Raw genomic sequence first — 13,747 nt, 5'->3', positions numbered from 1 at the left:
CGCCTGGGACGTACCGGTAGTACAACATGCCTTCTAGAAAAGTCCAAACCATCTGTACGAGGGTACAGCGGTTAAATGTTATACCGTCCCCGCTCCTACTTCGTACTACGTAAACACATGTGGAAAGTATAATTCTATTCTCAAGGGCTCTTATCAAGACTTAAACCAATCAACTTATACAGTCTACCCCCCTCCATGGATAAATGGCATAATTTTGCAAGGGCTTGAACCAGGGCTTGAACCAGTAAACTTTTAGCGATTTAGCCTTGGAAAGTAGTACTACTACTACGTAGTATGTGTAGTAGTACTTCTATTTAGTGTGTGCAAGAAAGTTGACAAGGATTTGAGCCGTCCAGAAACCAGCGTTTTACGATTCATGAAACTACTACGTACGTAGTACGTACTACAGTACGTCCCAGACGTAAGTATTACCGCTTGAGGGTAGGGTAACCAGGGGTTCTGTAGTCGGAACTAAAATTTTGAGTCACCCTCGAGGGATACGGTAATACTTACGTCTGGGACGTACTACGTACTACGTACGTAGTAGTACTACTATTACCGCTTGAGGGTAGGGTAAAACCCGGGGGTTTATAGTGGGAACTAAACTTTTGAGGCACCCTCGAGGGGTAATACGTAGTACTTGCGCCTGTACCGTGGTAATTATGCTTTCCACGTGGACAAGATGTTTTACGAAGTATACCTAGTACGATCGGCTGCGGGAAGCTACTGTATCGATGATGGGTAGGAAACTAGGGAGAAGATGAGTTTAAAGCGCTGACTGAAAGCATGCCCGCTCGCTATCAAGCTGTGATTGATGCGGAAAGTAGGTTTACTAAATATAAACAACTACTCGCCCCCGACTTTGCGTACCATTTCGTGTTTGTACCGGTAATAGGACTGCCCAATTACAACGTACAACGTGTAGTAGTAGTCAGTTGAGAAAAGTGGCTGCGGGGGTAACCAAGGTTATAACGCCTGAGCGCTGTACCTTCATACGTAGTACGTAATACTTGATTATACTACCGGCACGTACGTAGTACGTAGTACGTAGTACATAGTAGTACGTAGCACACAAGTAACAAGCAAATATGAAGTTTCATTCTGTTACTGTCCCGCCTCCTGAATGAATACTTGCTTCAAGATACTTTGTAAAGCTGGATCGTTACTATTTGATTGGTTTCAAGCCCTGGCAAAAGCGCTTGCAAAATTATACTACGTACTGCTAACTTTTGACAATGATTCATACGGAGGGGGGGCAAGGCTGCGAGCCCTTTTTCTGGAAGTGCTTACTTTGGCTTAGGAATAGATAAATAGAAAGAAAGATGTCGTAGATGCTTTACCAAATTTAATCACTTCACTTCACGTCAATCTCGCAACTTACGTCTTCATTCAAATCCTCGTTATTCATCACATCTCAAGCCTTTCAAGATGCGATTCTCTTACATTGCTCTCCTCGCTATGATTAGCGTCGTTTCTGCTATCCCGTTTATCTCACCTCCTAAGATATGCATTTCAGACGATCCCCGGGATTGCGCCAAACCAATCGGTCCACTTTCAGATAGCAAATAATTACGCTTAGATCAGTCAGTCCACTCCCAGATAGGGAATAATTACGCTCAAATCACGCTAATACTACGTAAATATTCATAGTGCGTCGGCAGTCCTCCCTGCACTGCTGCCTCGTGTTTGTGCCGTCCGTCGTAGATTTGTAAAGCTGGATCGTTACAATTTGATTGGTTCAAGCCCCGGTAAAAGCTCTTGCAAAATTATACTTTCGACAAGGATTCATACGGAGGTGGGGCAAGGCTGCGAGACCCTTTTCTGGAAGTGCTTTGGCCTGGAAATAGATAAATAGAGAGAAAGATCCCCCAAATGCTTCACCAAATCTACTCACCTCTCTTCAAGTCAATCCCACAATTTACATCTTCATTCATATCCTCGTATTCATCACATCTAAAGCTTTTCAAGATGCGATTCTCTCATATTGCTCTCCTCGCTATGATTAGCGTCGTCTCTGCTATTCCGGTTCTGCCATCTCCTATGCCATGCAGTTCAGATGTTCGAGGAAATCCTCTCGATTGCGAGAGAAAAGTCAGTCCACTTTCAGATAGGCAATATTTACGTTAAATTCACGCTAATAAATATCAATAGTGTAACGGCGATCCTGGATGCATTGGTCCCATTTGACTGTCCTAGTACATCTCATCATCGCCTTCGCATACTTTTATCCGTTCGCACGATTCGAAAAATCGAACAGGATGGCATCAGATGATTCATATGCACTTTCGGATAGAATATCAAGCAATCAAATTTTTCAAAAAAACGATTGAACTTTTGCGGGGTCAATTGTTAGATGTTGTTTGATATATCGTTATGCGAACAATAGCGAAAATAAAAGCCATTTCTATTATCTACTGAATGTCTAAGGAAAATTGGTCGCATCTTTTATATAAGCTGATAAATCAAAACATTCCTCTCGCTTGAAGTGCTATAAAGGGAGTAGAGGGTCATGTCGCGGTTCATTGTTTTATAAGAAACGGTTACTAAACCGTCTAAAGTCAATATTCAAACTTGATCTGGAGATTATCACGGCTATCAAAGGTAGTGTTGTAGTACTATCTATGAGCATAGGAGTATGCTCAGTACTGAGAACGAATGATGAAGAAGAAAAGAGAGAACTAGGTACAGGAGAATAGGTCTTATGGGCTGGCCTGCCAGGACGGGGACTAGAGATCACGAGGTAACGTGTAACCCATACACGTGTCCAAGGCCTCGTGACCTGCCTTACGGAATACTGGCCGCCACTATCGTCACAGGGATAGTTTATCGAATAAACCGTCCTATTGAAAGAAAGAGACAGTTCCGTGGCCGTCCTGTGGCCGCCTTTATTTAGATTTTTAAACCACGCACATAGATTTTTTTTTTCCGTAATATTTGTTCAAGCATAATTTAATATACCCGTAATAAGATGTTTCTTGGTACCGCTGCTGATCGCCGGTTACCTTAAATTTAATCCGAAAAAGACGATCGACTGGCCGTAGCAAGTCGGCACCACCGAGGATACTGTCATTAAGAATGTGTATGGTTCACAATTGCACGTCCGTGCAGCTAGGCCCGTTGAGTTGATCCTAATCAAGATCGACTCAACTTGGTAGTAGAAGTTGCACGTTCCAAGGTTTGTATAGCTCGCAACTAGCAAATTGAATAGCAATGTGCAATTTAAGAATTAGGAAATAAGGTCAACTCGTTCTTATAACTACTAACTTTTTTTCCTAATATACTTAAGATTAACAACGCTACCTTATCATGTCGGTCCCTTCAAACTCGAGGTTTCTTCATCACGGAGGTTCCTCTCCTCTTTCCTAAGTCCAAGCCTGCAAATATATATATATATTTAAAAAACGTATTACACGAAATAAAAAAAGGCGCACGCTATTGATGATACCCCTACCCCTTCGGCTTCTACAGCCCCCTTGGCTTCTAACGTAGATATCGATACATTGCAAAAAAGGTAGCGTTGTGAAAAGATAAACAGGTAGTCAGAATAAGCGGAAAGTCTTAGAGGATGTAAGGAGGCCCACCTAAGCGAGCCGATGATTATACTGGTAATGTACCTACCTATTTTGCTTGAAGTCCGATTTTCGTGTTCCTCGCTTATTCAGCACGGCAATCCCAATCCACATACATAATCAAACAGTGATGCTTCGTAAAATCAATAATCATCGTAACCTACCCATCGTACCTTTTTTTTCGCTCCTTGGCTCACATCAACGTCATCTTCAAGCTTCAAATCGCTATCATCTAAAGCTGCCGAATCATCATCGCCTCCCTCTTCATCGTCTCTGAAGTCGATTTCAAATGGCCGTTCAAAGAGCCTCAGCGCTTAGCTTCCGAGCTCCAGGGAAGGCGCCGATCTCTTGACGCCGGGAAAAGCGATGGTAACGATTTCAACGAGTTTTGCCAAGCCGAGGACGCCAAGACCTGTGCATTCGGTATCTGTGTGCACGAGAACTAACTAGTTAGGCAAGGGCTACCGCGAGGCCGGATGGGTTATCAATATGATCCAATATGAAGATGAAGATATATTGTTACCACAGCGATCCTTTCGCGATTGCTTTTATTTCCAAGGTTTTTTTCCCAAGTGCCATACCGGTATACGCTCGGGCTCTTCTTCTTCTTTCGCCTTCTCCGCCTTTGGATTGTTTTCCCTTCGAGCTGCTATGTACCGGTACAGTCTCCCTCTTCCTCCTTCGCGAATTGGAGCTTTCCACTAGCACGAATAGACCAGGCTTATGCTCCTTTGCAAACCGCGTTATCACATCTTCGAATAGATCTTGCGCGTCTTTGAAATAGATGTTTGACACAGGGCGAGATTCGGATTACTTTCGAAAGGATGGCTCGGCAACTGGAATGGGTGAGGAAATCATATTGGGCGGCGAGGAGGTAAAATAGCTTTAGATTGGCGTATTTGGGCGACGGTGAGGTTGGGGGGGGGGGGGGGGGGGGGACGGTAAATGACGATGAGTTGGATTTAAGGGCTCAACGCTTTTAAACAAAACGGGAGCTGTTTTTGAATATTCGAGCGAAATCGTTGATTGGAAGAGGTGGGATATTAATGGAGATCCTGGATCATCGGGCACTATTGTTTTTCCTGATTCTCCTGAGTAACTAACATAATCAGAAGGGGTGGTCTTCGGTCTTTTTATTTTTCCGACTAACGACCAAGTTTGACTCCGAATTGAATCGGGAGTGAAGACGTGTCAGAATCAAATCCTAGGACCTAGGACGAAACGTATGTAACTCCACTCCTCTTCTGATACAATCGGCTATCTATCATTCCAAGTCGATTTTCTGTGCCGCTTTGCTGTGGTTTCTTTACCGCTTTCCCACAAAACAGATTCGCATCCCGGTACTCAGCAAGTATTCCCAGACTCGTCACTCTCATCATCTATCTCACTGATCCGTCGCCGAGCCGCCTCCCTCTCACTCAAGTTACGCAAGTCGCCAGTGATAACATGGCACTCATCCCAAGCTCCTTCGTCGCCCAGCCACTGTGGCAAAGTCAGTATCTCCCTCTCTCAGAATCAGAGATTGGGGTGTAATATCGAGACGCCTCATGCAACCCGGGCACTGTGCTTGGAGCCCTGGGAAAGCCAGACAGGAGACCTACCTGACAAAGCTTCTTCGCCGCCCACCCAACCTTCCAACCACAGTCGCCACTCGGCTCATTCCCGCCATCGCCGTCTCCGTCCCCACTACCGTCCCCGTTGCTGTCTAGCCCCCGCACGACGACCTCGCTCCACGAATACAAATCCCGCATCACCCGGACAGCATCGGCCTCCGCCTTATGCGGCGCCATCTCATCACCCCTGGCTTTGCGCCAGGTATGCGTACAGATCGTCGAGATATTGTCCATCAGCGTAGCTGGCCGGGCATTGGACGGTCCAGCGTTAGAACGCCGGCCCCCAAGAGGCGAGTACGGATGGTAGCGAGCTTTTGCACGACGGTCATGGCTGTGTCTGTGGTATGATGTTGGGAGCAGAGTGCTAACGTGGGACGCGGTGGCGTCCATGCAGATTCCGTAGAGAGCGTTGAGCAGAATGCCGCGCTCTTCTGTAATGTTGATAAAGGGCGGTCGAATGGTGCTGTCTGAGCTTATGAGGCTAGCTGAGCGGGAGGAGGAGGTTGCCGAGGTTGTCATCGGATGCTTGATATCGCGAGAGCCGCTGCTGTCCACTGAGGGTTGGTTCGCAGGCTCATCCTGATAAGGCCATCGATGTGGGGGCGATGGAGGCCGGTTCAGAAGATCGTTGATTGGCACTCGAGCAAATGAATGAGCTACTTTGAACTCTTCAGTTGCAAGTGAAACCGGCACTTGGCTTTTGCACATTCTTTCATCCCCAATGCAAGAGCAGACGTGTGGTTTAGAGCTGTAATTCACAGCTGGAGTTGGGTTTTGCTGACTTGCTCTCCGCGATGGACCCGGAGTGGTCATTTCTCTATCCTCTGGCGTGACACATCTTGCCCGATACACGTTTGAAGGCTGAAGGTTGCTAGATGGATTCCCAACTGGTAGGACAGTAGGGAGAGTGTTAGATGGACGGGGGAAGAGGTGTATCGGAGGAAGGCGATCGTGCCGTCCCATACCGTCAGATGGAGCAATGAGGGCTCCGGAGTTGAGACCGTGACGAAGACCAGAAAGTCTGCTGTGGCTTGCATTCGCAGGGGGTGGTAGAAGTGCGTCTCTTCTGCTTTGATCTAGATCATCTCTCTTCATCCTGTAAATGGCCGCGTATGCGGAGACCGTGGGCAGTACGGGATGTTGATGATTTGGGAAAAGAAGCTCCAGGAAAATATAGAGGGCCATATTATAAGTGAATGCGACTCAAAGAATGGACTTAGACCTGCTAGATCGTGATAGAAATTTTTCCTGAAAGATGAAACTCACGTCACGAATTGGAAGTCCGCGGTCATCGCAGAAGGCACTGTGCAAGCACAATGAACGAGACATGAAACACTTCCATAATTTCATTGACTAAGTTCTAAGCGTTCCAGATTACTATTCGTCCATCAACACCACTCGCTAGAAAGTGTTAGCATGCTTCCAGATACCAGTATACCAAAGGCACTTACTGCTGAACTTCCGAACAGCGCCACCGGATTCTTCATAGACACGGATGGTGCTGATCGTATTCTGATGAACCGTCTTCAACTTAGTATCATCTGTAGTCTTTCCTTTCAAGTCCATTTGCTTGAACATGTTGAAAGCTGATTCCTCCCGCGTATCACCAAGTCCCGGTCTTCCCTTCGATTCCAAGGACCCGGTTAATTGCCAACCACCCTCGTTACCCTTGAGGCGGTAGGCCTCACAGTCGTAACCTGCAGCGATGATCTCGCTCTCGCCATTCCAGATGAGACTCATGAAAGGCAGAAGTTGTGTGCTTACGCTCACGACTGCTCTAGGAGGCTGATCTGCACCGTTCGGGTAGACAACAGTGATGCTGCTATCGTGGGCCGCGAAAGCAAGAGCATTTCCACTAGGCGAAAATGAGACAGCATGAACCCATCCAGCAGAGTTGTTCAGGTATTCTCCGCAAACAGTATTGAATGGCAGTCTTTCACCCCAAACTCCTGGCTCTGGTCTGGCATCCACGCCCTTAATAAAGCTGGAGAATACTCTTGCGTGAGCATCAGTTGACCCAGCTGCCAGGAGCACAGAGTTTGGATGCCATGCCACGGTTGTGATAGTGCTGCGGATAGGCTTCTTGATATGCTTGGATACCCACCAATCGTTCTCCTCTTCGAAGTAGCATATGGCGATAACTCTTGCACCGGATCCCACGGCAAACTTGGTTTCGGAGGGAGACCACCGAACGAATGTAGCAGCACGGTTGATGCGGAGAAGAACGAGGGTGGGCTTGTAGCCAGTTGGTGAGGGCTCCCAGACTAAGGCATTTCGGTCTTTGCTGAAGTCAGTATTATGGGTGCTCAAGTGTGTGGGGTGAAGAGAGCAGACCTTGCGAGCAAGTGACGATCCTGCCACTGTCTAACGCAATATCCACGCTGGTAACAGTCTTATCGTGACCCTTCAACTCATCTTTCAGCTTGAAACCAGCACCTGTACGTCCATACAGTTCAACGCTGGTGTCTCGTGCTACAGCAAGTGTTTGCTTGTCGGCGGAGAAGGAATGATCTGCGATCGGGTGGTGGAACAGCTGGTGGACTTCTGGGGCAGCCATTGTGAGGCTTTTTGAGTTTTGGTAGGAGGAGCTCTCTACTACCAATGCTGTTGGTGTTGTTGTTGTCGTTGGCGGTGTTCCAAGGTCTGGATGATGACGCCGGGGTCGAGACGTCAGGTGGTGGGGTTGATTTGGTCTCAAAAGCAGCAGCCGCGCTAGTACAGTACCGCAAACCTTAATTCGGGATATCAAGACAAGTATATACTCTACTGCTTCAAATCCACCGAGAGCTATTTCTGGTGCATCGCTACTAGAAACGATCGGTAGATCTGAAGTAGCAAAATTCATTCCACATGTCGCACGTTGTAAGTGCAGGTATCCCAACTTCTGCTCCAGAGATGTTGACCTTGAGCTCTAGGAAGGAAAGGCCCCAGGGCAATCTACCGCCGTGCGCAAGGCAATTGGCAACATCCCGTCGTACGCCCCGAACCAATCCCTTTATGTCACCAATCTCCCCTCCTCGAAAATCCAAAAGTCGGACCTGCGCATCTCCCTTTACATGCTCTTCTCTACGTACGGTCCTGTCCTCGATGTGGTAGCTCTGAAGACCATGAAGATGCGTGGCCAGGCGCATGTTGTCTACCGAGATGTACAGACTGCGACTCAGGCTATGAGGGCTTTGCAAGGGTTCGAGCTGTTCGGAAGACAAATGGTACGTTGCTATCAAATTTTCTAGAGAAGAATAAACGTAGCTAACAGCCTTCCCAGCAAATCCAATACGCCAAGTCGAAGTCAGATGTCATTGCAAAGTTGGATGGTACATTTCGTATGCCTTCTGCGGCTGCAGGAGAGGTCACTTCCACAGAACTACAAAGAAGCGTATTTGATGGTCCGCCAGCTGGTTCGAGCGCACCAGTCACCGGAGGAGCTTTGAAGCCACCATCGGCTGCTCAAGGTGTGGATCAAACAATGGAGGATGCTAGAAGCCCGACGACAAGTGTGGCTGGCCAAAAGAGAAGACGGGATGAGGACAGCGAGCCAGAGGAAGACAGTGACGGGGATGTTGCTATGGACGAGGACAGTGGCGATGACGACTAGACGAAATTACATTATTTTTGAGGCGTTCGGAGCTGGGGAGGGAATGGCCTGGCAACCGCCATCTGGCCCAAAAGTTGCACATACCGAGGTTAGAAGAAATTCGATCCACATTCAAACGTGATTTGCGGCTCTTGGTATACTTCTTGTGACAATATCCTGTCATTGTGCTGACGATCGCAGAGTTCAATACTAATGTAGACTCAGTCAGAGTCTCCAATTTGCGCCATCTCAGGAGGTACCCATAGTCCTACACATCCTCCAACCAAACCCAACCAGACCATCAGGTAATTTCGGAGAGAGCAATCGAAACTTTCCATGGCTTCTTTCGTCTGGCAAGGATGAACGAAGAAAGCGGGAATTCCTGTGATGGGGTGAGGCTGAAAAATGTCAGTATGGGTGTAATTTCAGTATCAGTATGAAGAGTAAGAGGTCAAAACTGACAGCTGCCGAAAATCCACCGGTGATCCCAGCTGCCCGGAGCCTGCTTTTGTACTCGGTAGGAACAAGATAGCGGTAGACGGAGTCTAGATCGAAAGTTGGCTCACCCATAGGTAGGGAATGTAATGTGAACCACAGCGTTGGCATACGGTAAGTGGGATGGAGGTGTATTTCATAGGTCACAAATGGCTGATCTGAATATTGGGTGTATCGAGGGGGACCCAACGGTTGCGAGAGAGCTTCCTGCGATCTGGTTCAACATAATGGATTGGATAGCCTTTCAATTGAAAACGAAAAAAGGAAACCCACATCATCCGCTTCTTCCTCTGTAGTATCCATCTTCATGTCGACATCTATTGTGAGGTCTTGCTTCTCACCGCGTTCACCACCTCCGCTAAGCCTTGCAAGAGCTAGAGACAACTCATCCGCATCGGCATCCTCAGGAGGTTGTAGCAACCGCATGATCGTGATATAAGACTCTCCTGTAGTCATGACCCGACGAAGTCGTACTCTGAAAACCTTCCTTGTACGACCTAGTGTTACTCCCATATACTTCTGTTCGAAGAAAGCATTGGCAAGCTCGAACTCCTCTGGATTGAGAAATGGCCATTGACGGTAGTCGCCGTGGTGAGTCATAGTGGCTTCGATTGAAAAAAAAAAAGTGCGGATTTTTGTGCTCTGCGGCTCAAGAAGAATCAAGAGGGATGGGGAAGAGATGAAGAGGTAAAGGGTGAAGAGGTGAAGAGTGACGAAGGCGGGGCCTGGACATAGGTAACTTACTTAAGTAGTCTAAAGGCACTTACTTAGCTCTGTACTTCACCTACTAGTAAAAATATATGATGAACGGTACGACTGGCGCGTGAACTGAACGATAAAGGAAAACTATGCTGGATATAACGAGCGGAATGAGGCTGAGCTTATACCTGGGGCCGATTTGAATTGAAGCCACAATGCAAGGCTGAGGAGCTTAAGTGGGGCTAAGCGAGCTCTTACTGAGAGGTATCTTGGATCCTCCAATGGACAACGTAACGTGTGAGTACAGAGCCAAACGCAAGTCAACAAACAGGCGAGTGTGAGCCTAGGCAATTATCAACCCTTCTGGTGCAGTATTTGCGCAGTCGCTCCTTGAGAAATGGTCCAACGTTTTCGATGAACACCCGCGATCCGTTCAATCTGCATCGCTCGCCTGCACTCACCATTCTCCGAGGAACAGCTACCCAAGCTGCAGCGAACGTCTCACAACGGGTCAGGGAGGCCAGCGCCCAGGCACTGGAATCTGGCAGGCAAGCTGTCGAAGACATGTCATTTTCGATTCCCAAAAATGTCCCTCCCTTCACGGACCCACAACGGGAATTAGAGAACAGAGTTTGGGGTTCTTCAGGGGTGACCGCGAGGACAGCAGGACATTCGAACGGAGGTGTTATGAGTGGCATGCAAGACCGAATGGGAGCCCTCTTCGACAAAACCAGGGCAGATCTGCCAATGTATAAGGACAAGCCATATTCGTATGCCGCCTCCAGGAGACTGCGGCCCATGTGGAAGCAGAAACGGATACTGGGCAGCTTTGGGCTCTTTATACTGGCCATATTTTGGTTGCTGGGCTTCTTCAGTAGTGATGATGGTGAAAGTGTGAAATTGAAGGACCGTTGGAATTGGCTACAGAAATCAGAGAAGGCCGGAGCCAACGTCGACTGGATGGAGCGTCGAGAGCATGTGAAAGATGCATTCATACTAAGCTGGGATGCTTATGACCGTTACGCATGGGGTATGTGGAAGTTTTCTAAGATGGAGCGGTCCAACTCACCTCTGATCATTCACTTGATAGGCTAATCCATTCTCTTACAGGCAAGGACGAGTTTCATCCCGTCTCAAAACGAGGGCGACAGATGACCCCAAGTGGCATGGGCTGGATCATCGTAGATGCTTTGGACACACTGATGTTGATGAATCTGACAAGTAGACTGTCCCATGCACGAGAGTGGTTGTCAACGTCACTTACTTACGACCAAGATCAAGAAGTCAATACTTTTGAAACAACCATTCGGATGCTGGGAGGTCTACTCTCTGCGCATTATCTTTCAACCGAGTTCCCTGAAATGGCTCCCCTGAAAGATGATGATGAAGGTGCGAAAGGAGAAGACCTTTACCTGGAGAAAGCAACAGATCTGGCAAATCGTCTGATCGGGGCTTTTGAATCTCCCTCAGGGGTGCCATACGCGAGTGTCAACTTGAAGACCAACCAAGGCGTGGTCTCACACGACGATGGCGGAGCCTCCTCGACTGCGGAAGCGGCAACTTTGCAGCTGGAATTCAAGTACCTGTCGAAACTTACTGGGGAATCTTTCTACTGGGAAAAGGCCGAGAAGGTCATTCAGGTGATTGATGACAACGGTATGGAGGATGGATTGCTTCCAATTTACATATACGCACATGATGGTCGTTTTCGAGGAAAGAACATTCGATTGGGTAGCCGAGGTGATTCGTACTACGAGTATCTGATCAAACAATATTTACAAACCTCAAAAGAGGAGCCGATCTACGAGGAGCTTTGGAATGAATCTCTTGCGGGAGTCCGCAAGAATTTGATAACATACTCTGAAAGATCTCAGTTTACCGTTCTTGGGGAGCGACCCGATGGCTTGGAGGGCGCACTGTCTCCCAAAATGGACCACCTCGTATGCTTCATGCCTGGGACAATCGCTCTCGGCGCTACTGGTGGAATTCCGGAAAAAGAAGCCAGGAAGCTGCCTAGCTGGAACCAAAAGAAAGATGAAGACATGAGACTCGCTCGTGAGTTGATGCGCACCTGCTGGGGAATGTATAAGGTCATGGCAACTGGGCTCGCGGCAGAAATTACATACTTTAACATCCACAATCCTCCACTTCCGGAATCTGCTCCTCACAAGGCACCTCTTGAATTTGAGGATAGTGAGGATGCTGAGTGGAAGAAAGATTATGTGATCAAATCCCAAGATAGCCATAACTTGCAGCGGCCAGAAACAGTCGAGAGCTTATTCTACATGTGGCGGATCACTGGGGATAACATCTACAGAGAGTGGGGCTGGGAGATGTTCAAGTCCTTTGTGAACTACACTGCCGTGGAGGACGGTGGTGGCTTTACGAGTTTGTCTAACGCAAACATGGTCCCACCATCCACAAAGGACAACATGGAGAGCTTCTGGCTGGTCAGTACTTCCCGTCTCATTTATTAAATTCTAGTTTGGTGACTAACATAGATAGGCTGAAACACTGAAATACTTCTACCTGCTCTTCTCGTCCAATGATCTCCTCCCACTCGACAAAATAGTAATCAATACTGAAGCACACATCTTCCCACGCTTCAAACTCGGTCCATTGTTCAAGACAGGCTGGACACGGAAACCCCGAGGCCCAGACGGAAAAATCTTACCGGAACCCACGAAGGCGACGGAGCATGTCGTGGTCAGGACAGAGACGATCATGGCAGTGAAGACTCAGGCATGATCTTGAGTAGTCTTACAATGTGGTACAAATGCGTAGGAGTGAAAGGGGGGTCGGCCATACTGGATTTGGCCACAATTTTATATTTAGATGTACAAAAACAAATGCCAGGCAGCAGCGGCAGCAACTTTCTCTTCCTTTCACTTAACACCACACAATCAACAATTTGATTATGGCAGGCTGCGTTGCTAGGAATGTGGCATTGGTAGATCGGATAGAACCTGTTTCTAGGGGCATATTACTTACTCCAGGGTGCTAAACTCACCATAGTGTAGCACGGCAGCACGGCCGCCCGCTGCTGAGACCGATTTGTACTCCCGTTTCTAAACTTGCTAGACCGTCCTCATCTAAGGTGGTTGAGGCGTTATCAAACTGCAAGAGCCAAGAAATTCTACCGATCCGGCCAACGATACAAAGACGAATGAGATTCAAAAGCGTTATTGTATCTCTAATCCTGGTGATGCCTGCACCCTTCGCTACGGAAATCCCCTTGTGTTCATGTTACAGCGTAAACAACGAGCTGAATACCGCACACGTTTCACCTGCCGACTCTCGACTTGCTGAACAAAGTTTCCCCTCGGTCTCCACTTGAAGCTTTGGACCTTAGGGTCTGCGAACCGCTAGATGGATGTACAGCAAGTCTGATTGAAGAAAATAATGCCCGGGCAGCGATTCATATTATACGAAAGTGACCATCAATACCCCCCAGCCCAAGCTCCATCTCTCTCGTTCAGTTCTTTCGCTCTTCTAGGTAACGAGAAAAGAACGTCTTGATTGAAGAGATCCCGTTTCAATGGTGGAGGTTTGTTGCCAACCTTAGCTTATAGCTGCGATTGTGGAACCGATAGCATAGGGAGATATGGGCTGAATATATTTCTTGATAGCATAACGATAGCAGCACAGACTCATATCAACGCAGTTCAGAGTCCGTGGACGACAGAATCGTCCCGCGGATGCCCGATTTGGCAGCTTTGTTTAACTATTTAAAAGAATCAAATAAATGAGCCTTGTCTTGTTATATGTTCAATTCTTAGTAAACACAATGCAGTTTA

General features: G+C 47.6%; 5 protein-coding genes across 5 annotated transcripts; 2 read left to right on the top strand and 3 right to left on the bottom strand.

Moving 5' to 3' along the window:
* Positions 1-4,913: 4,913 nt before the first annotated feature.
* L3040_009172 (uncharacterized protein) lies at positions 4,914-5,995 on the bottom strand (the record flags this gene model as incomplete). Its single annotated transcript, XM_007293955.2, has 2 exons — positions 4,914-5,051; positions 5,171-5,995. The coding sequence occupies 2 exons, from the start codon at positions 5,993-5,995 to the stop codon at positions 4,914-4,916; spliced, it is 963 nt and encodes a 320-aa protein (XP_007294017.2).
* A 547-nt stretch (positions 5,996-6,542) lies between these two features.
* On the bottom strand, positions 6,543-7,739 carry L3040_009171 (uncharacterized protein; the record flags this gene model as incomplete). Its single annotated transcript, XM_007293956.2, has 3 exons — positions 6,543-6,583; positions 6,634-7,461; positions 7,517-7,739. The coding sequence occupies 3 exons, from the start codon at positions 7,737-7,739 to the stop codon at positions 6,543-6,545; spliced, it is 1,092 nt and encodes a 363-aa protein (XP_007294018.1).
* Positions 7,740-8,032: 293 nt separating this feature from the next.
* L3040_009170 (uncharacterized protein) lies at positions 8,033-8,777 on the top strand (the record flags this gene model as incomplete). Its single annotated transcript, XM_007293957.2, has 3 exons — positions 8,033-8,044; positions 8,098-8,391; positions 8,448-8,777. The coding sequence occupies 3 exons, from the start codon at positions 8,033-8,035 to the stop codon at positions 8,775-8,777; spliced, it is 636 nt and encodes a 211-aa protein (XP_007294019.2).
* A 183-nt stretch (positions 8,778-8,960) lies between these two features.
* L3040_009169 (uncharacterized protein) lies at positions 8,961-9,851 on the bottom strand (the record flags this gene model as incomplete). The annotated part of the gene is made up of 4 exons (XM_007293958.2): positions 8,961-8,966; positions 9,017-9,154; positions 9,219-9,458; positions 9,525-9,851. The coding sequence occupies 4 exons, from the start codon at positions 9,849-9,851 to the stop codon at positions 8,961-8,963; spliced, it is 711 nt and encodes a 236-aa protein (XP_007294020.2).
* Positions 9,852-10,364: 513 nt separating this feature from the next.
* On the top strand, positions 10,365-12,698 carry L3040_009168 (uncharacterized protein; the record flags this gene model as incomplete). The annotated part of the gene is made up of 4 exons (XM_066155879.1): positions 10,365-10,980; positions 11,061-11,171; positions 11,226-12,400; positions 12,456-12,698. 4 exons carry the CDS (start codon positions 10,365-10,367, stop codon positions 12,696-12,698), a joined length of 2,145 nt encoding a protein of 714 aa, XP_066010160.1.
* Positions 12,699-13,747: the final 1,049 nt, after the last annotated feature.

Source organism: Drepanopeziza brunnea (genome assembly GCF_022702325.1).
Source record: "Drepanopeziza brunnea f. sp. 'multigermtubi' strain 214-2 chromosome Unknown ctg19, whole genome shotgun sequence".
Lineage (NCBI taxonomy): Eukaryota > Fungi > Ascomycota > Leotiomycetes > Helotiales > Drepanopezizaceae > Drepanopeziza > Drepanopeziza brunnea.
This window is presented reverse-complemented; position numbering and strand designations above follow the sequence as displayed.